Below are 24,023 nucleotides of genomic sequence, written 5' to 3' on the forward strand. Positions count from 1 at the left end.
TTAGTATTACTATATATATATATATATATATATATATATATATATATATTATTGACTTTGGTTGCTATTATTTCAAGTTTCATCTTACTGTATATTCATATTGTTCTGTCATCTGTATTATAGTAGATCAAGTACTATTATTTCGAGGTTTTTTCCCTGCTGTTATCCTTGTTTTATCTCGATTGTATTTTTGGATCCGTGGATTATTTCTCTGTTACCATTACGTTATTACTTTTTGCTTTGTTCATGTCTTGTCTGTACATGTTTTTGTATTTCGAAATACCAATAAAAATTAAAAAAAAAAGATTAGGTGTAACAAGTCGTTCGGTGTAATATAGCTAGCTGCCGCCGCGCCGCGTTCCTGCGAAGCTGGTGTGTTACGTCGAAGGGAGGTTATACCGGCTATACAGATACAGAACAGACTTTTGATCTGCTTCTGACTTTTGTAAAACCGGGCATTGGGTTAATGTTTTATTTTATTCAATTGTCTCATAATTCAAATATCCACAGATGAGGCGCCCCCGAAGTGGCTTCGTGTTTACGACTTTATCTGCGGGACTACGTCATCAGAGGCTGACCAATCACAGCAGGCCATGCCTACCATCAAAGAAGACCCGTTCTGGAGGAGGGTCCTGAACATCAACGCCATCTTCTGTATCACTGTCGGCGTTTTCCTGTTTGGGTTCTTCTTCTAGTGTTTTAGATTTAAAATTTTGTTTTTCTCTAAGACTAATTCTGAATAGACAATACATATATAGGTAGCTTTTGTATGTATGGAAATGTAGTGCATGTTTAAATTTACTCTAATTATCATATATTACTTTCAGATTTAGTCTTAATCATTGAAGTCTGTATTATTAAGTATTACCGTAAGTACTTTGGGTGTAACATGCTTAAAGTCGGTCTGTACATAACATTAGATACATTTCATTTGTATCTAACTAAGACACGGTTTTACACTAACAGATGCGACAGAGCGTATCACTCTGATGTATAGTTAACTTTTTTTTCATATAAAAGAAATCTCGGATATCTTGTTGCCATTCTTCCTTCTCTAATTTGCCTGCTTAAGATATTTCAAACATGCGAGAAACTTAGCCTGGCTTTGGTGGCTAATGGACACTAATCTGGCCAATGAATACTGCCTTGACACTGTATGATCTGCTTGGAGATTACTGTAGCCAGAAGCATGAACTGCACCGGTCGCAAGGGGCGTTTCTGTGAGAAACTGCACTGAATTAGTAGACTGACACTCCATCTGCTTGGAGACCGATATACGACAGAAGTGTGAGGGAAATCTTCAGTTTGCCGTTTTTAGATGACGCATCATTGATATAAATTTGTACTCAAGTTGATTTGCAATTTTGGCATATTTTTACAATGTTATTTTATCATGATGTGTTCATTTTATGAAAACTATTCCCTGGACAAATAAAATAAAATAGAGTAGATGAAAACTACGTGTCACTCTTGACCGTGACATTGGAAAAATTTAAACATTATCTTCTATTTCCTCCCATAAATGGATGGAGGGTAAGATACTGTAACATCTATCAAACCGACACCCTGGCGAGGCCGGAGTTTTTGTATCGCCGCGGGGTAGGGCCCAAAAGGTCAGGGGTCAACTCATCACGTCGCAAATCTCGTCTGAAATCTCGCGGAGGTCGACACGGTTCGTTACCAGTTCACACCGGCTCGTTTTCGGACACAGACAGACCCTGACAGAACCGGTCAAGAAAACGTCCGGTGTGCTCGTGGCGGTCAGTCTGTCAGTGGTCACGCGTCAGGGATTCCGTGCAGTTTTTAGGGCTTGGGAACCAGATTTTTCAAAGTCAATATTCTAGTTACTTATCTACATACTAGGATGACACAACAATGTCCCAGTGTATATCGACATTCATGGAGCAAAAATGCTCAAAATTCTGACGAAAACGGTTACTGGAAGGACCTGGATTGATTTTTAGGGTACCACCCTGAAAATAAAGGACTAATCTTGGGGCTTGTTTCTGCAGTTTTCAATGCCTTATATGAAATACCGATTCAAACATGCTAATATGGGGCAGTATGTGTTAATATCATACAGATTGCCTTATTCAGAATATTTCCAATTTTGCTGCCCTGAAATTGCATTGGATGCCTTTAACACCATTGCCGAATGATCTCCCTATTTTAGAGAACCCTGTACTTATATGAGCTTAGCTCCTAGTTTAGGAGGAAGTTTTCGACCCTTAGATTTTCATGCCTTTGATCGCTGATAAATATTTGAGAGGATTAGGAGGGTTACTGCTCATCGTTTTGCGGTATTTTGATACATCTGCAGACAACATGTCCAGCGGGCTTGGACGTGAAAAGATGAGACACTGTGAAGTGTATAACTAGAATACTTAGCACTTAGCAACACAGCAGCTGTCTACTAGCTAAGTAGTAGTGACACTACTACTTAGCTAGTAGACAGCTGTTCACCCCATAATATAGTATAGTAGTATATAGTAGAGTTACATAATTATAACTGTACAATATTTAGCACTTAGCAACACAGCAGCTGTCTACTAGCTAAGTAGTAGTGACACTACTACTTAGCTAGTAGACAGCTGTTCACCCCATAATATAGTAGTAGTACTAGTATATATTAGTTTTTAGTTGCAACTTGTTGCTTGTTGTAACCATTTTTAGTCCTTGGAAAGTTTTGGTTTTGAGCTAAGGACTATTGACTTGTGAGGGCCATATACAAACTACAGTCTTGCATTCTTTTTGATCAGTACTATGCATGGTTTACATTTTCGATAAATACCAAGCTAATAACGCAGCATTCCTTATTGAGTTTTTATCATCTTGTCCATATGGTAAATTGTTGGGTCTTGTAGATGTGTTGTCGTTGTTTAACGGTGCCCGATAAAAATAGCACAGGAGGATCCATGCAGGCTGCAGGAGGCTTTAGGCAGGGACTGACCAGATGTTCTGATCAAGACCTGGTGTTTCTTGTTTTCGAGTCGTGTATAGGCCAATAACCTGAGTAGTATTCACCAGTTTCCCGTTCCCATGACGCATTGCGTCTTGGGGGTAAAATCTCCCATGTTGCATAGCGCGGCAAGATATCCTTTAGACGTTAAACAGCTTGTTTTTTCTGTGTATTTTGAGGTGTTGGGACATTTTACGCTCAACAGTAATTGACTTATTTATTTATTTTATTTTATTTATTTATTTCAGCTTCATCACAAAGTATGTAATTGGACAGGGGGAACAGGTCTAGCCTTTGTCTTAGCCCCCTATCCAAGGAGTCTTTACTATGGGTCGAATCTGACAAGAAGTAGAGAATGGATTTTTTGTGTTATTTTTAACATGGAACATTACAGTCCTGGTTACAGCCCTGGTGACAGATAGTATAGCGTTGCCACTGTAAGGCTACAAACCACATGTTCCATGTTAAAAAGAACACAAAAAAGTATTTTCTATTTGTTGTCAGATTCGACCCATAGTAAGTTAGGGAGATGTTACCCCCCCAAGCGCAATGCGTCATGGGAATGGGAAACTTGTGAATGGCACTCCATATGTGGGGCACGACCAAGCCTAGAGGGTGGGGGGAGGGAGGGGGTCGTTAGAAGGGCTCCCCATGAACTTGAACGAGTTTTCTTATATACAACGTCAGGCGGTTCTATGTGATGGACTACTGGGCAAACATGTGGCGATCCCAGCATGCCACGGGTCAGGTGAAAGACGCAAAGGATCATGGCCCGGGGTTCGGTTTCCACACAGTGAGGGGGAGGGGGGGCGCGTGAAGATATCAACTTGACATTTACTGAGCTGGGGTTCCTTCTAATGAATTCCTTAGAGACGTTTACCCCAAGAAGACAATACCTCCCGTGCAGTCCAGTCATTCTTAGACATTCAGAAGAAACAAAAGGGCGATTGTGACAATTAAGGTCTCTGACCACCAACTTTCTTGACAATTAATCTCTGTCAAGTTCACCTGCAAGTCGGAACAGGTGGGAGAGAAGTCTTAAGACATGCAGAGACACGCAGGACCACCCTTGAAGTTTCGCAATAAGACACGGCGACAGAGGAATGCTTGTTAACTCAAGGAGGTTGAATGTTTAACCTCCTTGTTGTTACATGTAGGCCCAGGTACACTTTAATTTGCTGACTATGCACAACAGAGACTAACAGGGGACAAAGGGTCACCATTGTTGTCTGTGTATCTCTGTATTTCTTTCCTTTTCGCCTTTGGCGGTCTTTTTTTCGCAGCAAGTGATCACCTGTTTGACCGCCCCCTCAGTCCAACTGTTACAGAGAGTACAGAACCACTGTTCAGTATGCATGCCCGTAGCCAGGGTTTGCTTGGAGGGGGGGTCTTCCCACTATCTAAGGGACCAGCGAGCGCTGTAGGCGCAAGTTTCCTAGGGGGTGCGGGGGCATGCTCCCCCGGAAAATTTAGAAAATTGGACCTGCAGTGCTGAAATGGCATTTCCAGCATTTTTGATAGGATTTCAAGGGGAAAATCAGAAATAACTTTTTATTCAATGACAAAGTGAGCAGATTTTCTAAGATTCCAGCTCCGCTGATGATAGAAATCAGTAAAAAAAAGTGGACCTTTCAGCCTTGTGTGTGTGTGTGGGGGGGGGGTCTCCCGACGGAGTGGGGGTCACCCCTCCCTGGCTACGGACATGGTATGGAATGATTTACATGTGGCGATCACACTAAAGACTATAGAATATAGAAGACCGTTGTTTTGCGAGCCGTCGACCCCCACACAACTGTCATTAGATACTCTGTGTAAAATAAATGGGTGTCATCTTAATCCTACTGAGGGTCAGGCTCTCGGTATTCCTGTGATGTTCCAGAGATAGCGAAGATGGGTTTACGTTAAGGACCAATTATTGTCTGTATGTGCAGGTGTACGGCTTAACTACAAGATGTTCTAGAGATGAGTGGAAGTAAAAATAAAGAACGGCTGACAGAAATTAAGACCAATTCTTCTAACACAGTGATGGAAAACAATTGAGTAGAACGAGTAACTATGTAAAATTCTTCTATCTGTATCTGTATAGGCACGATGTAGCACTGAAAGTTGTGGGGTGGGATCTTTGAAGGCAAAATTATGGCAGTTGAATTGTCTGAGGGACGTTTGCAAATTGCTTACATGTCGAACTTGTTTCGACAGTAAATCTGCCATTTACAAGTTTTAGAACAAGATGAGAGAAACCATATTGTATGAGCTACCATATGATACCTCATACATGTATCCTTCGGCCAGGGTCATTCTATTCATGCATAAAGCGTCTGTCAAAGCTAGGTAACTCTAGGACAGGATTGTTTACGTCTGTTCTCTTCTTTTTCCCTCCCTGTACACGTTTGGCACGGCCCTAGCTTGATTGACAGCTACAACAAATGCCTGCATGATAGGGTCTGCTGAAGAGGAATTCTAGTCCCTCAATCTGATCCTTGTATCAAACTCTCGCCTGACACTGTCAATTTTCCCGCGGCCCTGAGGGGTTAGCCCACGCATGCGCGTCCTGTCAGCAACTAGCCCGTACTGGGGACATGAAGAGCCTAAACACAACAGTAGCATTTAGTACGACCCTCGAGCTCGGGAGAGAGCGACATTTTTAAATCGTCCGACTCTGGAGCTGGGCTGTTGCTAGGGACGGAGGTTTTATTTTGAGGACAACTTTGCCGAGCACCAGGCGCCAAAGACCCGTGCCTTGGCAAGGGATTGGTGGAATTGTTTGAACGCCGAAGGGCTGGGGCAGGAGCGGTGGACTTAGTGAGGTAAGGTCGTCTGCTTGAGAATCACTCGTGATTCACCTAGTCAGACCAAGATTGTCCAAATTCCTCTTCTTTTCTGCCCTTTCCATTCAAGTAGAGGTAAATCTTACTCTAAGTCAACATCTTTTACTTTTGTTGTATTTGATGCCACAGAGCGCTTCGCTTCTTCAGTTATACCGTTGCTAGATAAAAGCACAGGGTTCAGAAATGTGGGTCGAAATCCTCACTGCCCAGCGGTAGTGCTCAACGAAACGCATCTTCGGTGTCTAGCAAGCTTGTTATTATTACGGTGAGATTGAGAACATATTGGAGCACGGGTGTTGTGTGTACATTACGCCTGTAATGCTCACTTCGTCAGTCGCCACCGGAATCGAAATGAGACCGGGCACGGGCCCAACTAGCCCGCAAGGCAATACCTGTGGTATACATTTGACGCCCAAACATTGTGATACAATGTGTCGAGGTATTTTAAGCGAGTCGACAGTAAGCTTTTCTTCGGTGGCTAAGAGAGGAAAAAAGGGCGGGTGCGTGGTCTGTGGATGCATGAATGAATCTGACATTCGCCGACGGCGAGAACTCGCACCAAGGCGGCCGGGAAGTCCGGCCACTCGGGCAAGGTCTCGCCCGCGCCCGTCACGCGCCAGGGGGTTGCCGGGAGGCTCCTGGTCTCCCAGACAAACGTCCTAAACTCAGCTGCGTATACAGAGTGGGAATGTTTAAGGGAAGGCTTTGCCGTAACTATGGGATAGATTCTGGGGTCGTGGCAACATCGTTTTGTCAAGATCTCTCCTAGACGCTGTATCGTCCTGAACGGCTATCGTGCTCCAAATCGTGTCTGGCTCACTTCTTTCACTGGTATGCACTTGGTCACCGACCTTGAGCCATGAACTTGAAATACAGCCCTACTTGGCAGGCAGTGAGCATTTATGTTCTAATGAGTTCTATTGCTTTGTGCAGATTGAAAATAAGATATGAACCGGAAAAGTAGCATTTTTAGAATATTGCATTCCCCTTCAACGCCCTTGTGTTGCTCAAGTAACATTTTAGAGCTACGTTTACTGTCAATGACCTTGAAGTAGAAAAAGAACGACTCCATGTTGCCCCCGTACCCCGGATGTAGCCAGGTGTCGCCGAGGGAGGATGGACGCGGGTGACAGATGACGCCGGCGTCACTCGGCCGTCACCTGGCGTCCAGCGCGTCCCTAGCCGTCAGACGACCGTTTAAGAAAACGTGCCACAAACAAAGGAAATATTCAAGCACTTCTGTCCGCTCCGTCTTCGGAGGGGTCTCGACCCCTGCATTTAAAGGTCAAGCCGAGTTTATGAAAGGCAGACCACCTAAAAGATCGTTAACACATGATCTGATCGGGCGGTGAGCGGGCTGAGGTTTTTCTGCAGAGCTGTCCCCCGTTGGTCCGCCAAACACACTTGCCCGCAGGACGAAATTCTGAACTCTTGTGTTTCTCCAGATGTTTGGAAATCCCTGCAACAAGAGAGGGCATCTGCAAGTTTAAATGTTGGTTTGGAAGCGGTTCAAAACGTCGCTCAAAACTCCGGCGATAATGCGGTCTGTCCGCATGCCAGGCTTTGCCTGTGCTGCTTTCCCTCGCACCCCGGTGGTAGAACCTGAAATCCGGGTCGGCAGGCGTTTTATTTACCGTTAAATCGACGGCTATGCGGTGTCGAAAGATCGCCCGTGTCTCTGACATGTTGTCTTTTTCTCCAGGATACGACATGAGTTTATTTGATGAGATTTACAGCCATTGCTTACGAAAACACATGGCAGTAAACCCTGCCAAACGCTGTGGTCTGAATTGAGTAGTAACTTGTAAGTAAATCTTTTAACACCCCGCCTTTTCTAAGACTCACAGCCATGATAAGACTGTGTAAGCCACAAAAACTGACAATTTCCCGCCAGATGGCCGTAGAAATACCTCCTTGAGACAATAACTTCCTCACATAAATGTCACAGATCTGGTAATTGGGCAATTCAGTGAAAAGATTAAAGTCGAATTAGTTCTAGTGCCTGCAGTCAATTTCCCGCCAATTCTGTGAGGAAAGCTTGCTGATTTGCCGCCTTTTTTCTGTCAGACTGTGACTAAAGAATGTGTTTGTAGCCTCAGATACGGGTTTGTAGGCCGTATCTCCAGATATCGAACCAATTTTACGACTGCTTTGTCAGCTGCTATGCTATGTGTGCCTGTGGTGTCATTCTGTCGTCTGACAATGACGTCTGATGTTCCCGCCAAAAGCCTGTCTTCCTCTATCGTCTGCACCGTGTCTCACTGACCAATCCTACGTCTACATCTAGATACAGGTTGAAAAACAAGACGTCATCCACTACAGTTTCTTCCCACGCACAAGGTAACAACAATAGGAGACTGCAAAACGACCTTCATTATCACAAAAGAAATGTTTTGTAAGAATAAACTTCCAGACTTGTTTCAGATGTCTGCAGACGATAACGCAAATGACAATAATCACAGGTTCTATTCTAGATTGCCTCTAATCTCATAATGAAGGAGGGGTATCTTTAAATTATACCAGTGTGGCTCTAACATCTGAAAAATAAGTCATGCGTGTACGTCGATTAGGGTTGTAATACATGCCGCCCTGTAATGATAAAGTTTACGGAAAGCTAGTCGACTTTTTTACACTATAAAGAAAGCAGAGACAAGATTTATACACAATGGGCTCCCAAACCCAGCGGGTAGGCGAGTTTAAGAGGAACTGTATTAAATCCAACTTGGTGGTTTATGGAGAGGATTAGGTCTCGCACGAACTATCTTTTTTAACTGGCTGCATGGGTGTCGTAGTAAAATCCTACGGCTTGCCTATTGCTCTGAACCCTGTGTATTAGACCAAGGTATCTTTGCCATTCATGTTGTCTGAGCTCGAGTCTTCCTTGTACTACAGAAACTATTTTAATGGTTTCTCAGGCCTCGAAATTAACTTTGCTTCCTATATATTGTCCCAGCACTGTCCCAAAAAAATTCAATTGTCCCGAAGTGAGGATGAACTGTCCCAATCTGTTTTTCGGAAAGTATTGTATGACGTCAACTTGAAGTCAACTTTATTTTGCTTATGTTCACTCCCAGGTGCACTATAATTGTAGAGTATACAGGAAATTCGGGGGGAGGGGGCTTTTCCGGATCCAAAAGCCGGGATGTGAGCCTGATAAAAAAGAAGGGCTGACATTCTGATGTTGATTATTTTTCTATTGCCCCCAAAATGTTCCAAAGTATCTTTTAGTTGCCCCAGCCTAAATTTTAGTGGTCAATAGCCATTGGACCACCTTTAATTTCGAACCCTGACTACAGAAAGTATTTTAATGGTTTCCGTGCAAATTGAGACCAAACGCTGAAAAGGCAAAGCCAACAAAAGTTCCAATCGCTTCCCTGGCGACACAAGCATACTACATAATTGTCCAGGTGCGCACGGAAAATGAGAGAGGTTAAAACTATCACAAAGAAGAAATACTTCTACTCTGTTTGCGAAATCTGGTGGTATGTTGGGGGGTCTATAGGTGTGGTTCACCTTAAAGACTTCTGTCAATCCATTTTGTGTCACAAGACGTTGTTATGAAAAGGATTTGGCATTCATCTCCTTTGGAATTCTACGTTCTAACAAGAATCCCTGATCCTTTAATGGTTTAGAGAAATTTTTGGCCCTGCAATGACGTTTTAAGCTGGATTGTAGGCTTTGTCCTTGGCGCATACCTGTTACCCATCACCTGAGCCACAAAACCCCAACAACTTTCCCGCCAAGACAACTCCACATCGCTCTAACAGGTCCAATTTGTCGGGCAAATACACACAGTGTAAATCGTTTGTTCTTCAGACGTGCCGAAGGGATTTGTAGGAGTTTTAAGACGCTCAGCAAGTCTCCTTGGTGCAAATATGTTCTCCTTGGTCGTGCTGGGAACGAGACAAAGGAATTTCTCCAACAGCTGTACAATTAAACGCGCGGTGACCCTCAAGGTCAGAGGTACGTGCCCTGGGAACGAGACTATCAGACGATAATTACCTCAGCTCGCTGTGGACGATTCCAAGCTGTTGCCTTGGTGACAGGAGGTGGGGGAGGGGTGTGTGAAAGGAATATAATAGTCACCCACTAGGAAGGAATGATGTCTGTGTTGCGAGTTGGTATCTGAACCTTGGAATCATATATAGTTATAGGCCATCAAAACTCTGTACGTAAGTGAGGGCAGAGGTCATAAGCAAAGTTTGTATTTTTGTGAAAACTTTGACTTACGTGACAGGTTCTTGTCCGATGTACGCTGAGGGTCTTTCCCTGCATTTGTCGAAATAAATACCATCATCTTGGTGAGTGGTACCCTATCTTGAGAAGTCTTCCATCCTTTCTCCAATACGTCAGTAGTAATCCCCACCCTGGAACAGTCGTCTTCAACCTTGTTTGCTGTAGAAAACCAAGGAAAAGTAAATTTATACATGTATATCATAACAGGTTGGATTTCTTTCACTAGATCACCAGTTTCTCAGAACTCTCAATAAGGTTAGGTTGGTTGGCGTAGATGGCATTTCTCTGTTAATTCTCACTAAAACACATTCACATATATGGTGACAGTAGTCTAAATCCCTCCTGCTATAAAATTGCAACATGATGTATCCCAACACCAGTTACCATGGTGATAGACTGTCTGGCCCAGGTCATTAACCTTTCGTGTTTGGAGAAGAGGAAACTGAGCAAAAACAATATGTTTTCCTTCTTTATGTTTATAAAGAACCAACCAAACAACCAATCGATTGTTCAATAAACCAACAGCCCAAAGGACATTTAATTTGATAAACTCTTGATAACCGTTTGCTTTCCAAAAAGACGATAGTTGTCACAATTCGGTGTATGTTATGACATTGGTTCAATCCACCGTTCGATCCATCATCTGACCGGCGTGTTTGGTTTCCCTAGTAGCCGGCACCATGCTGAGTTTCAGCGCCTGTCTGATCCTGACCTGCTACGGAGCGTCACTCAAGAGACGGGAGCAGGACGTGGGACTCGCAGTGGTATGTACATGTACTCTTCAAGTGTCTCCAAGCAGATACTACGGTGGCAAGGCAAGGCTACAGGCCTTCGGTAGCTAATGTGTAAATGAGGTGTAAATGAATACCTAGCCTTGGTTAGGGACGTCCCTCGGATAGGACGTTATAAATGGAGGTCCTGTGTTTGGGGAGAGCCACATCCCACGCACGTTAAAGAACCCACCACACCTTTCGAAAAAGAGTAGCGGCATGCATGCCACGGTGTGCGATGGTACAAATTCTACAATTCGGAGTCTTGCCCAGAATTGGCATGCCAGAATGATCAGTATGATGGTCGTGGGCATTAAAGGAAAGACAAGACAAGACAACAGACTCCTTTGCAGGTGGAATAAATAGTAGAAATTAGCCAGGAGAGTTGGTCGGCCCCAGAGGGTCCAGTTTGCCTGCACGAAAATTGGACCCTCTATCTATGGCCGGCTAACACTGGCCAGTTACATTCTTTTTTAGGCCAAATTCTACTATTTATTCAGACTGCAAAGGAGTCTGGTGGAGACTATGAGTGGCCATTAGCCACCAGAGGCTAGTGGTTGCCAGCGTATATATACGTAGGATCTGCTTGGAGATTGATTAAGTGATATGGGCTTTATATCCTCCCCTAGAAGGTTATGTTTTTGGTACCATTGCCTTGTGGGGATTTATGTATGTGGCTTTAACATACCAAAGAAATTATAAGATTTTGGACCCCCTGGCGGATTCCCCTGGTATTGCAGCAGAACTTCGAGTTTTGTTCATTACTACAGACCTTACATGTATATCAATCGAAACGATATTTGTGTTGATATTTGTGTTTACGTTATGTTATATTTCTGTTGACGTTAAGTCTATTTGTAAGGCAGTGAGTCAAGTGTATATACACAGTGCCTCTGTGTGTTATCCGATCCATCTCTTAAAGACGATTATCTCTCAATGCTGATAACCTTTTAAAATTCTTTACTACAAGCTTCAGGCGTAGTGTCTAGTCTATCACATCTCTAGTTACGACTTCTTGCTGATCTCAGCCTTTCCTTTTCCATCGTCCTTCTGAGAAAGACTGAGTGGTTTGTGGTCGGGCCATGAAATCGACACAGACTGAGAGACAGGTCTAGGCTGTCAGTGTCAGGGTCTGACATTCTGGCTTAAGCACCATTTCTCCGGTTTCATCTCAGATATCATTGTCGGATTTCTTATCTAAATCCTGTCTAATTGGACAAGGGAGGGGCGCAGCGGGATGTCGAAAATAAGAAATAGTAGGTCATACGTTGGACTGCGTCTGTGGTACCTAGATACAGGCACAAAAACTAGAGATATATCCTAATGCTAGCGAAAAATATAGTATTTTGAAATAGTATATTAAGAGACTTTAGACTGAGACTCCAACTCAAATAATTGAAACCGAAATTTTCCACTGAATTACAAAATTGCTAATATCACGTGAGTTTGGTCACGCGTGACGTCAGCAATGGGTCAAAGTTCGTTGGAAGTCGATATCGTCCCCCGTCACGACCAGGAGATTGATATACCCGGATGTAAATGACGCCCTTTTTACTTCTGTCACAAAGTACTATGGCTTGTTAAGGTTATTTTATTGTTATTTATTTTGTCTGCTACAAGTATTGTCTTTTTTTTAGTTCTGATGTAATTTAGCTTCAATTCTAGACCCAAACCTCCCTAGGTCCACCTTTAGAGATCACTGATGATTTGAAGGGATGTATTTAGCCCGGTGGCACTCAACATGTTAACACCGTTGGAGTTAATGTGCTTTTCATTAAAGTTGATTCGATTGCATGTTCGTAGGGGTGAAAGGTGGAAGAATCGGTGTTAGAAAAATACCAAATGTTTCGAATTACGACAGTAACAAGTGGACGTCTGTCCAGTTCGCACAAATAAACAGTCTAAATCTCAGACTGGCCACAGAGTTACGAGTCACCCTTGCAACTAGTGCACAAGTCAATGTAAAGCAGCGAAAGACAAGTGTTCAGGGTTTCTAAAGGTGGGGTCAAGACCTATTATGATAGATGATCCTTGTGTGGCACAAAATATTAATAAATACCCTAAATATCTAAGATGACATTGTCCTTGATTCAGAATATTTTGAAAAGTAGCATTAACACAGAGAGAAGGGGGGGCAGAGAGAGAGACAGAGAGAGAAACAGAGAGAGAAACAGAGAGAGAGGTAGACAGAGAGACAGGGAGGGAGGGAGACAGAGAGAGAGAGCTCGAGGGAGACAGACAGGGGGAGAGAGACAGATAAGGGGAGGGAGACAGAGAGAGAGACAGAGAGGGAGAGAGAGAGGGGGGAGAGAGAGGGAGACAGAGAGCTCGAGGGAGACACAGAGAGAGACAGCGAAAGAGAGACCCACACACATACACACATCATAATCAGGGCATACTAGTTCTGAACCTGCTACGCCGTCGTACACACTATATAAAACATGGCTGCCCTCCCTCGTTCCCATGTTTACCTCCCCATCTCGTCCCTGACCCGACTAGGTTCCACAGATGTGTTCCTTCTCAGCAGCAGACGATATGTTGAACAGACCCTGACCTTCCCCAGGCCTGGAGATCGACTTTTGTTGCCCGATTTGTTTTAGAAGAAAAGTGGGCTGTCAGGGCGAAGAAAAGATATTGAGTCCAAAACCCTTGGATAAATATGCAAATGCTTTAAGGCTTGAGCATTTGTTTGCAAATCTAGCCCATATCTGTCACACACAGTATTTATTATCCATTTATTAGAAATAGACCATATATACATCGTCAATCAGGTGATACATGTAACATTCACCATCAAAAAGTGTTTTACGAGTTTATAAACCCTTCGTCCCCCCGTCCCCCTACTAAAATGCGTCTCTCCACATGAGACTAGCAAAAACAACAATTCGTCAATATATATGGCTCAAACACACTGTTTGAATCAGAGTTAACGTTCACTACATATATACAGAGATTTAGTGCCCGGGCACGTGTACCGATGTTGAGTACAATACCGTTTGTAGCCCGTCTGTCATCGACACTAACCCTGCTGTCACACGTCTTCACCCGGCTGTGTAAGCATCCCGAGCCCCGCACAACGGCAACAATTCACGTACATAAAACAGGCGGCTGGCAGGACAATTCATCAGCACTGATTCTCTTTTGTCTTTTAGAACGCTGTTGAACAGTTCGCTTCTAAATTTATGACATTGCCACTGACCTTGGGTGAAGGGGGGAGGGGGGTAACTCCTCCTAACAGTCAAGTACAAAAGTACATAAAACAGGCGGCTTTCAGGCTATTCATCAGCACTGGTTCTCTTTTGTCTTAGAACGCTTTTCGCTTCTAATTGTACGACCTTGCCACTGACCTTGGGTGAAGGGGGAGGGGGGTAACAATACGCATAACAGCAACAATTCAAGTATATAAAACAGGCTACTGTCAGGCCAATTCATCAGCACTGATTCTCTTTTGTCTTAGAACGCTTTTCGCTTCTGAATGTACGACCAAGGGCATTGGTACGACATTGTTGGCCTTGAGCATACCCAAAAGAGCAACAAGTTTTAAGTACATAAAACAGACGGCTGTCAGGCCTATTTATCAGCATTGATTCTCTTTTGTCTTAGAACGCTGTTCTCTTCAAAATGTAGGGCTAAGGGCAATGGTACGACCTTGTTGGCCTTGGGGGCGGAGGGGGGGGTTGGTGAGCATACCCAAAAGAGCAACAATTTTAAAGTACATAAAACAGGCTGCTGTCAGGACTATTCATCAGCACTGATTCTCTTTTGTCTTAGAATGCTGTTCGCTTCTGAGTGTATGACTTTGCCACTGACCTTGGGTAAACGCAAAATAGCAACTTGAGCATACGCAAAATAGCAACAATTCAAGTACATGAAACAGGCGACTTTCAGGCCTATTCATCATTATTCATTCGCTTTTGTCTTAGAACGCTGTTCGTTTCGAAATATACGACCTTACTTGTTGACCTTGGGGTGAAGGGGGAGGGGGGCGAGCATACGCAAAGTGGTAACAAAGAACAGCTGCTTCGTTCTTCACTTCAGACTTATGTCTTATTTTCTGTTCTTAACATCGTATTTGACTGTCCAAAGAAGCATCTGATTTTTAAATGAATTCATCCTACTGGAAAATGTGTCAAATTGTGGTGAGAGAAGGTATGACGTCACAATCGTCACCATGGAAACGCAGACGATATTTTCCCCGTTCCCACCATGTGAACACCTGGTAGTTAAACCCCTCCGCGTTTGATCTCTTGTTTTGGATTTGAAGTTTCATGTTTGTAAAATGTCTCACGCAATATCATCATAATCACATCCACCTTCAAAGAACACCGTCTGCATATTTTTGTTCCCGCCAAAACGTACCCGGACGACACCTGTTAATTCTGTCAGACGACTGTTTCCAGGCTCTGATTGTTTCTGTTTTAGTCTAGACCAGTTTGAATAATAGTCTAAATACGTTTCATTTTGTCGCATTAATCATTAGAAAGTTTATAAGGTCACTAAGACTTTGCAAAATGCTATCAGACTTGGATTCAATATATCTATATACCTATTCATTTATGACAGAAGTAAAGTTGTGTAAAACGGAATCATGCTAATGGAATTTTTAACTATCCTGTACAAAAAGAAGGCTTTCCAGTTTTCCCAACTAGACATAACTTTGGCATTGAAATACCACGTTCTGATTACGTGCACATTTATGTCATTAATGACTAGAAGATAGACGATTTTCAGGTTTAGGGGTGACCTATTTTGACCTTGACACTCTAGCGGACAGATTTTGCCTCAGTGTTGTCTGATCAGGGGGACCAAAGTTCAAGGGTGACCTTTGACCGTCTGCCATGATTTAACTTCCAAACTGTCATCATTCCCAGCAATATGTGACCCACTCTACAGACGGCCAGTTTTATATACATCATGGGGTTAAGACCGGGACAGCAAGTGAACTATACTGGCCTGTAAGCTACATGAATCAGTCAGTACTGAATGAAAAGACTGAGCCGCTACCAGCCGCGAGCGTTATCCTATAAAAATGTACTGACAGATCAGTTGATGGACACATAATTTTCCCCATAACACTGATTTTTTGCTCTGAATCGTTTTACCCAGTTTTGTTTCTCAGTGACTTCTTGGAAAGTACTGCTACTAAAATATGATTTGTTATGGTAAGACGTGCCAAGGTCGAATGGCACCACTTGTTGGCATCTTGGCCTGTATGATGAGACAGCAGGTGAAATCTCGCGGTGGAACTCTCGCGAGACCTTGTAGTCCGGGACCATGACCTTGAAATGAGGGGGGGAGGGGGGCTCACTAGCCTTAGCATAGACTGTAGAAAATGTATGGGGTGCACCTGTACATTCTGTCGGTTCTTCTTACATTATGCCATCTACATGTATGTCAGATATTTCCACCAAGTTGACAAATACAAGAAGAGTCAGGTCTATAAATAACTAGAACAAAAAGCTAATCGAGGTAAGTATGTTGAAGTTCAAGGCGCACCTGTTAAAGAAGTGGATGTGACAGGTCAGTGTTTTTCTGTAGGCGAATGGACCCGGGTAAGGTAAGGAGTTAATTGTGTCGTAGGCGGGCAAGGCGAGACAGATGATTTTCGATTTGATTTTCTCTGTGAGATATCGGAGAACTCCTATATGTTGTACGTGGGTATGTGAACTATCGGGTATTGTGTTACTTAAGCTTGTACAGTTGGGTGGTATCAAAAGTCTCTTTTTACCATTTGAATTTCTGCATATATTCTACATTCAAATTAAACACGAACTGAAAACCGATCACAAAAAAGGTTGTTTCACATCCAAAATCGACATTTTTCATGCTTTCATGATGAAATATCTTCATCTTCTTGCTATTTATGTTAAATTGTTACTCATTCGAGCCTCAAACAAGAAGGAAGAACCCTTCTGTAAGAGGGCACGAGTGAATGTCATCAAAACAAACACTCAGACGATCACTTAATTAAAAGATTTAAACGAGTGTCTGAGGGGCTGTACTAGTTTTCCAGTGTTTTATTTTAGAATCATAGACTGTTTTATATGTGTCCTCGTTGTATCCAAGAGCAGTATTAAATCACTGTGTGTCCAGAAATGTGCTTTGTCCTAGACCATGCTCAGACAGGGTTCTGGACAGTCCACGAATATCCTGAATTGAGTTGTAGGCAAATCTATGTTCTTCAATACGTGTAGACTATCCAGAACCGTACATCATCCTAAGTACTAGTATTCCTAACCATATCCCATTCGGGCATAGATTTAGATAGACACGGTTCTGGATATCAGAGGAAAAGTGTTGAACTTGAATCCCCAAACCTGTCTCGCCTTACCCCGAGTTCTGCCCTCTACAAATCTATAGCTAAGTGCCTTATTTTGAGAGTAAGGGCAAGAATCTTGGCACTCCTTCAAGACAAATCGGTTCGCGAACAGGTCCCAGATTGCCGCAGCGGGAGACTTTTTACTGCTCCGTGGGGAGCATATCACTCCGCGCCGGGGGACAGTTTTCATCAGCCCGAAGAGAAAGAAGTCAAGTGTTTTCCCTGTGCGTAACTTCGTGTTTGAACTAGTAACGATCTAGGATTTTCAGTGCAAACCAGAAATACGCAATGTAACTGATACATTTGATTAAACTAGAGGGATGGAAAACGGGTAGAAGGGAACTTGAGAGGCAGCCAACAGGCCAAAACCTGTATATTTGTTAACATTTCTTAGAACATACATTTCTCTATTTGAGTTGGATTAGTAACATTTGATGTTTGTGGATTATAACGTAAAGTTAAAATTGGAAAGCATCGGAATACATATTGTAGTTTATGCCCTTTTTATGTAGGGTAAACACTGAAACCATGTTGGAGTATAGATAAAGACCGAATCAAAGATCTTCATAATTAAAGAAGTACAAAATCATAAACGATAAACAAAGAAAAACGAACCACCACGTATATGTCCGTTTTTAATTGTGATATATAACTAAATCGTTTTAAAAAGTAAGGAAAACTAGAGAGGAGAAACAAGAGTTTGAATTATTTTCTTCCTTCTTAAAACTTTTTCGACGATACAATGAATGAGGCTGATTAACCTCACGATGTATTTTCCACAATGAACTGCGTTTTTTTATTTATTTATTTATTTACTTCTTCCTCAAACATACATTGACAGGGAAATACACACATATACATGTCTATATACCCTGAATTACGTAGGTTTGTTACAAAACATTGTGCTTACTACATGTGCTGAATATCACATGTGCATGAGACTGACAAAAATGCATAATATAATAACAAACACTAAACAAAGATCCGAGCTCACAGGCTGATGGTTGGGCTAGGAAATAGAGTTATTATAGAGTCTAACTGCAGTGTACAGGAATGACTGTTTCAGTCGTTCTGTTCTGGCCTTGGGAAGAGTGAACGCATTATTGTTCCTCAGTTGCCTGCCAGTGTCTGTGCATCTTTGAGGAGGCACAAGATCATGCAGTGGATGATCTGGTTGTAACATGTGGTGCCAGTATTGTGAAGTTTCCATGTAATCTGGTTTTGCCCTGTGGACCCTACACGCGTGCCTGTAGTGTTTACGTCGCCATTTCACAGCTAATCTCTTGATTAGGGAATGTTTAGTGTTTCTCCATGTCCAAGGTCAGCGAGGTGTAATCCGTGAGGTTATTCTAGTCCAGCTGTGCTCGGTCATTACCAATCATAACACATAAACCAACCTGATACACACCAATGCACGCTGGGATAACTTATCCAAGATGGCCGCCATGGGGTGCATGCTCTATCAGGCCAAGGTGACATGACCTTGCTTGACCTTGGCGACTCATTTTACGACGAGCATGAAATTGACCGGCTTCTGTGCTGTATATCTCAGGGATATTGTTTTTCATATTTCTATGGCTGTATTGTTATCGGTTTTGTCAGCTGTTGCTTCGATCCAAAAGCGTTATATGGTCTAGATATGAGTATAGGATGACAAGTTCCCAAAAATTTCAGCGGCCAGTAGCACATCGATATCGTGGGGAGAGACGAGAGCTAAAAAGGCTGGCACTCAGACTACCTACTCTCCAAGCAGAGGAGTTTTTTTTCACGCCCCCCCCCCCCAATAAAACAGTGCAAAAAAGAAGCCCGATAAAAAAGCCTAAAACACGCCAAGAATAAGCTAAAATCCAAACCTCTGCTTGGAGAGTACAGGATACCAAAGATTTATTCTTCATAGTGAAATGTGTCTACAAGTTCCTGATTTATGCAATAATGCCAAATTCTCAAATAGACCCACGAATCGCCTGTCTACCTCCCCCATCTTCGAACAAATCGACTCTCCATAAATTCACGACCTAGTCAACTAGACTGTCGTATGTGAGCAATGAAAAATACTACAAAATTTGACCTTCGGGTATTTAGAAACAAAAAGCGTAAGGTTGTATACGATTGAATGTGATCTGTTACAACCTTTTGCACTAGTTGCCTGAAGTCAACCTCCTCCACCACTCCACAAAATCACTCCCGACAGCTCAAATACCAAAAGGTCAAAAAGCAAAATGGCGTCGACAGAATGATCGAACAAGTCGTATGATACCACTTTTCTTTTAACCAAGCCCAAGTGCTGTAGGATATCATTCATTGCAAGCAGATAATGAACTAAGTTTCCACAGCAAATACTCAAGGTCTATTACTAGATGGTGCATTTCTTTACTGAACCGTGTCTAATTACTAGTAGATGTCCATCATCATGTAATATATACGATACCAGTACATACATCAGGCACAGCTAGAGTTTCACAGATCCCTCCTCCCCCATCTTTGTAATGTTCTGGTGGTCCCTGGGTGGTTAGTTCTCATAGACATCCTTATCAATCAAGGTGTATCGTTACTACCACCTGTAGTGTTTTTGCCATACATTTAAGATTCACGGAAATTGAAGATCTACAAATTACAGTACAGTGAAGATGTCTGTTCTCAATGCTCATAATTATTGTTGGTAGTATAATATGTGTGTGTGTTATAATTATTTTATTTATTGATCGATCGTATATCAGCTTCAGGCGTAAGTCTCAAGCGCCAATCCTCTGTACGTAAAAGAACCCCACACAGCTGTAGCGAAGATGCGTATAGCACTATTAGCTACTTGAAGAAGCATCATACCCCACCACAGTTGAGAATGACTGAAACTGGTTACATACAGAGAATTAAACATGCTTCTTTCCAGTCAGCGTTTATCCGTGCACTTCCCCCAGTTGTAAGTCCGACTATTCTGGCAACACGACTTCAAAGCGCAGCCTTGATGAAGTTCACATTCGCCACTAAAACTCGCACAGTGCGATGACAGGCGGTCCCCTACAGGGAGAAGTCACCACCACCGTGTTCTCTATTATAGCAACACGGCTTTCTCATCACCAGTACGCGGCCTTGTTGTCTCCATCAAGCCCTCCCCTGCTAGTACCGTACTTGGCCTTGCTGGCAGGACGTTGTCTGGTCTGTATTAGATCACTATTACCTAATCGGGCGGCACCAATTGTGAAGTGTCGATCATTTCTGTTGGTGTGTGACGAGAGGACAAAGGTTTGTAAGTTGTAAGCTTGAGTTGTGGTGAACCCGAACCGGTTCACGTGTAACAGAGAGTACGGAGACTAGAGGGGTGCTGGCTCAGACAGTGAAGTGTCACGGGCACTAAAACTCTGTAAATTTGTTCAAGTGTAAATCTTCTCAAGCGAGAGACATAGGTTTGTTTTTGGACACTCCGGGAGGGTAAAAAATGTCGGTGGGAACAAAGGTTTAATAGAAGGGGTGATAGATAAGCGGGCTGAGAAAGAAAGGAAGAAATGAGGAAAAGAGAAAGAGAGAAAGAAGGAGAGGAAGAAAGAAAGAGAGAGAGAAAGAAAGAAAGAGAAAGAGAGAAAGAAAGAAAGAAAGAAAGAAAGAAAGAAAGAAAGAAAGAAAGAAAGAAAGAAAGAAAGAAAGAAAGAAAAGAAACTACAGGTCAAAACAAAACATGATGAACAGATACCGTTAACAGATACAAAGTAGAAAGTGCTTCTTGCAGGTACACTGTATAGGGGTAAGTGGGAACAGGAGAAAAGAGGAAAGAGAATATAGGTCAGAGAACATGAATGATACAACGTGAGAAGACAGATGATGTGATTACCCCAAAACGCCAGGTCCCATCAGGCTGAAGTCTATTACTTCTCTGAGTTTGGATAGTGTAATAGTTTTCATGTGTCCTGTGGGATTGATGCCAGGAATACAAGTATCACTGTACGACGTTAACTCAACATGTGCCAGGCATTATACGGGCAGATAGCAAAATCACTTCCACGTTGGCCAACTTGGTGTTTTGGCCTGGATCGGACAGGGAGAGGAAATGAGGCAATTTGTTTGTTGGTGGAAACGCAGTGGTATTCCTGCTATCCGGCGCGACATATAGTCGTATACGGAAGGGGAGCTGAACCATATCTATGGATCTCGTCTCCTTAAAATTACATGTATCAATCTTTAAGTCACAATTTCCCCTTCAGATAGCTCTTCCAGATACTCCAAGATGCAACTCTTTAATCGGGGTCGTGTGGCGTAGCGGCAGAGTGCTCGACTCGGAACCTAGAGGTCCCGGGTTCGAGTCCTGACATGCCACCGATCTTGTGCCCTTGAAAAACTTGAGTGTGCCGTCACCACGTCTTGTGATTACATGTTGGAAATTATAAAAAAAACTCCTTAATCGTACTTGATAAAGAGACAGAGTGTATAAAGCAAAGCTGGACACGTTTGAGTTGTAGTCACACTTTCGTTACGTCTGTACAAGAGACTGTGATTAATACATCGTCATTCAAACATTTATGCACTCGTCAATTACAATCATTGATTTTCTCTGTCTCAGCTTAAATATTTGAATTGAGTGCATCTGGTTTCCGAATGTGGGACTATCGTCTCTCCCACTCATTGACAAATCATTGACCATGTCATTTGATTTGTCTGTCTTCACTTCAATGTTTGAATAAATCTGGTTTCCGATTGTCGGGCTACCGTCTCTCCCACTCACTTGACAATTTATTATTGGCCATGCCATTGATGTTCACTTTAATGTTTGAATACCTCTGGTTTCTGAATGTGAGACTATCATCTGTCCCACTTAATTACAAACCATTGACCATGTCATTGGTTCGTCTGTCTTCACTTGAATGTTTGAATACCTCTGGTTTCCGAATGTGGAACTATCATCAGTCCCACTGATTGACAATGTCATTGACTTGTCTGTCTTCACTTCAATGTTTGAATACATCTGGTTTCCGAATGTGGGACTATCGTCTCTCCCACTCATTGACAAATCATTGACCAGGTCATTTATTTGTCTGCCTGTCTTCACTTGAATGTTTGAATACCTCTGGTTTCCGAATGTGGGGCTATCGTCTCTCCCACTCATTGACAAATCATTGACCATGTCATTTATTTGTCTGTCTGATTCAGTTGGATGCTTGAATAATATGGTTTCCGAATGTGGGACTATCGTCTCTCCCACCCATTAACAGATCATCGACCATGTCATTGACTTGTCTTTCGTCCATCGAATTGTCTGAAATTTTCTGAATACATCTGGTTTCCGAATGTGGGACTATCGTCTGTCCCACTCATTGACAAATCATTGACCATGTCATTGATATGTTTGAATACATCTGGTTTCCGAATGTGGGACTATTATCAGTCCCACTCAAAACAAGCAATGACAAATCATTTGTCTTTCTTCACTTGAATGTTTGAATACATCTGGTTTCCGAATGTGGTGCTATTGTCTGTCCCACTCAATGACGACATGTCTGTTTCACTCCAACAGACAATTTCATGCCACGAGTATAATAACCCGTTTTGTACTCTTCATTTAACACGTTGAAAGCGATCCTACCCTCTTTGCCCCCCTCCCATCATTGTCATTAACCCCTCACGTACCAAGGGTCACCTGTTAGTCATTTCGTTCAGTCACCAGCTGTAGGTTAGACTTTGAGGACAAGCGAATTTAAATGTCAGCTAAATATCACATTTTTTTTCAGTGGGTGGACACAAAATTAATCTTCTTTTGAAATACAGAAAAAAAAACTCCCACCGTTGCAGTTTATATTCAAACCACGGTAAAAAAATAAATTGATGTCGTCTGTTTTCTTGTTGGAATTTAAATCTACGTAGTACGTGTATATGTTACAAGTGCTTTCAATGAAAATATTGACTGTGATCACCATCTGTATTTATTGTAACAATTACACAATTGTAACAATGACTCGAATGATGATTCAAGTTAGATCACTCAGGAGATAGACGCGTGGTTTCCTGTGATGTGACCGACTTTTTGACTCTTCTTTAGTTAGGAGTGACGACATGTCTATGTCTTCAATTATGTCTATGTCTTCAACACACAATGAGACACTTAACTGGGGGATACGGGCAAAAGTTTGTGAAAAGTACATGAGGGGGGGGGGGGTCAAGTTTAAATATGTCTACTTGCCATTCACAAACTTTGTAATTCAATTTCCCACAATTCTGTCATACTGTCAGTAATGATAAATGGTCGATGTTGACCTCTAAATTTAAAATGGCGGAAGGTCAACGAGGTGGCTGGCCCATGATAGAACCGGACGGGGCTGGGAGACAAATTTGACTCAAATTTAACTCAAACGCCATAGAAATGTATGCGTGGCCTAAATCCGGCCAGACAACGTCATAAATTCAGCCATCTTTGGTTGGTTGGTGGTTGGAGGAAGGTTCTGACTGTGTAATAGGGGCTCAATGTCATAGTTGAACAACCTCAAACCAGTGAGATACATATGTCATTACTGGCCTAGTGACCTCTGACACCATTCCCACAGTCTTAGAATTCATCCAAAGATCTCCCACCAGCTGATATTTGTCCCTTAAGAAAGTCCTGTTTACTCAATACTCTGTGCTGAAGGCCGACTGGAACGGTTTAAAAGGACACCATTGTTTGATTAAACTCGGGGACCAGCGAATGTTATATTTGTAGTTTCCTGATGTCGGACGTGAGACGTAAACGAGTCGTGTGAATTTACAGGCTTGTACAAGACGGATGATGTGAGGAGAGGTTTAAGTGCAGTGTGTGGAGAGGTGAGAGTGATTCTCATGTACATTGCGTGTAAAGAACTGGTTCAACGTTCTTCTTGAGAAGAAATGTGATGAAGACAAACCAAGAAAGCTATCAGGAAGAGAGAGAGAGGGAGGGAGGGAGAGAGAGGGAG

At 42.6% G+C, this 24,023-nt stretch overlaps 1 protein-coding gene and 1 long non-coding RNA gene across 2 annotated transcripts in view; both read left to right on the forward strand.

Moving 5' to 3' along the window:
- Nucleotides 1-1,023, forward strand: part of LOC109467462 (sodium/glucose cotransporter 4-like) — a 16,120-nt gene extending 15,097 nt beyond the window's left edge. The window contains exon 14 of the mRNA XM_019765464.1: nucleotides 511-1,023. Coding sequence (XP_019621023.1) covers nucleotides 511-695 — 185 coding nt within the window. The 3' untranslated portion in view covers nucleotides 696-1,023. The remainder of the gene's footprint in view (nucleotides 1-510) is intronic.
- A 4,566-nt stretch (nucleotides 1,024-5,589) lies between these two features.
- The window catches only part of LOC109467349, a 29,824-nt gene continuing 11,390 nt past the window's right edge, over nucleotides 5,590-24,023 (forward strand). The window contains exons 1-2 of the long non-coding RNA XR_002140071.1: nucleotides 5,590-5,766; nucleotides 10,693-10,787. This is a non-coding gene — a long non-coding RNA (uncharacterized LOC109467349). The remainder of the gene's footprint in view (nucleotides 5,767-10,692; nucleotides 10,788-24,023) is intronic.

Source organism: Branchiostoma belcheri, unplaced genomic scaffold (genome assembly GCF_001625305.1).
Source record: "Branchiostoma belcheri isolate BF01 breed outbred unplaced genomic scaffold, Haploidv18h27 scaffold18, whole genome shotgun sequence".
NCBI lineage: Eukaryota > Metazoa > Chordata > Leptocardii > Amphioxiformes > Branchiostomatidae > Branchiostoma > Branchiostoma belcheri.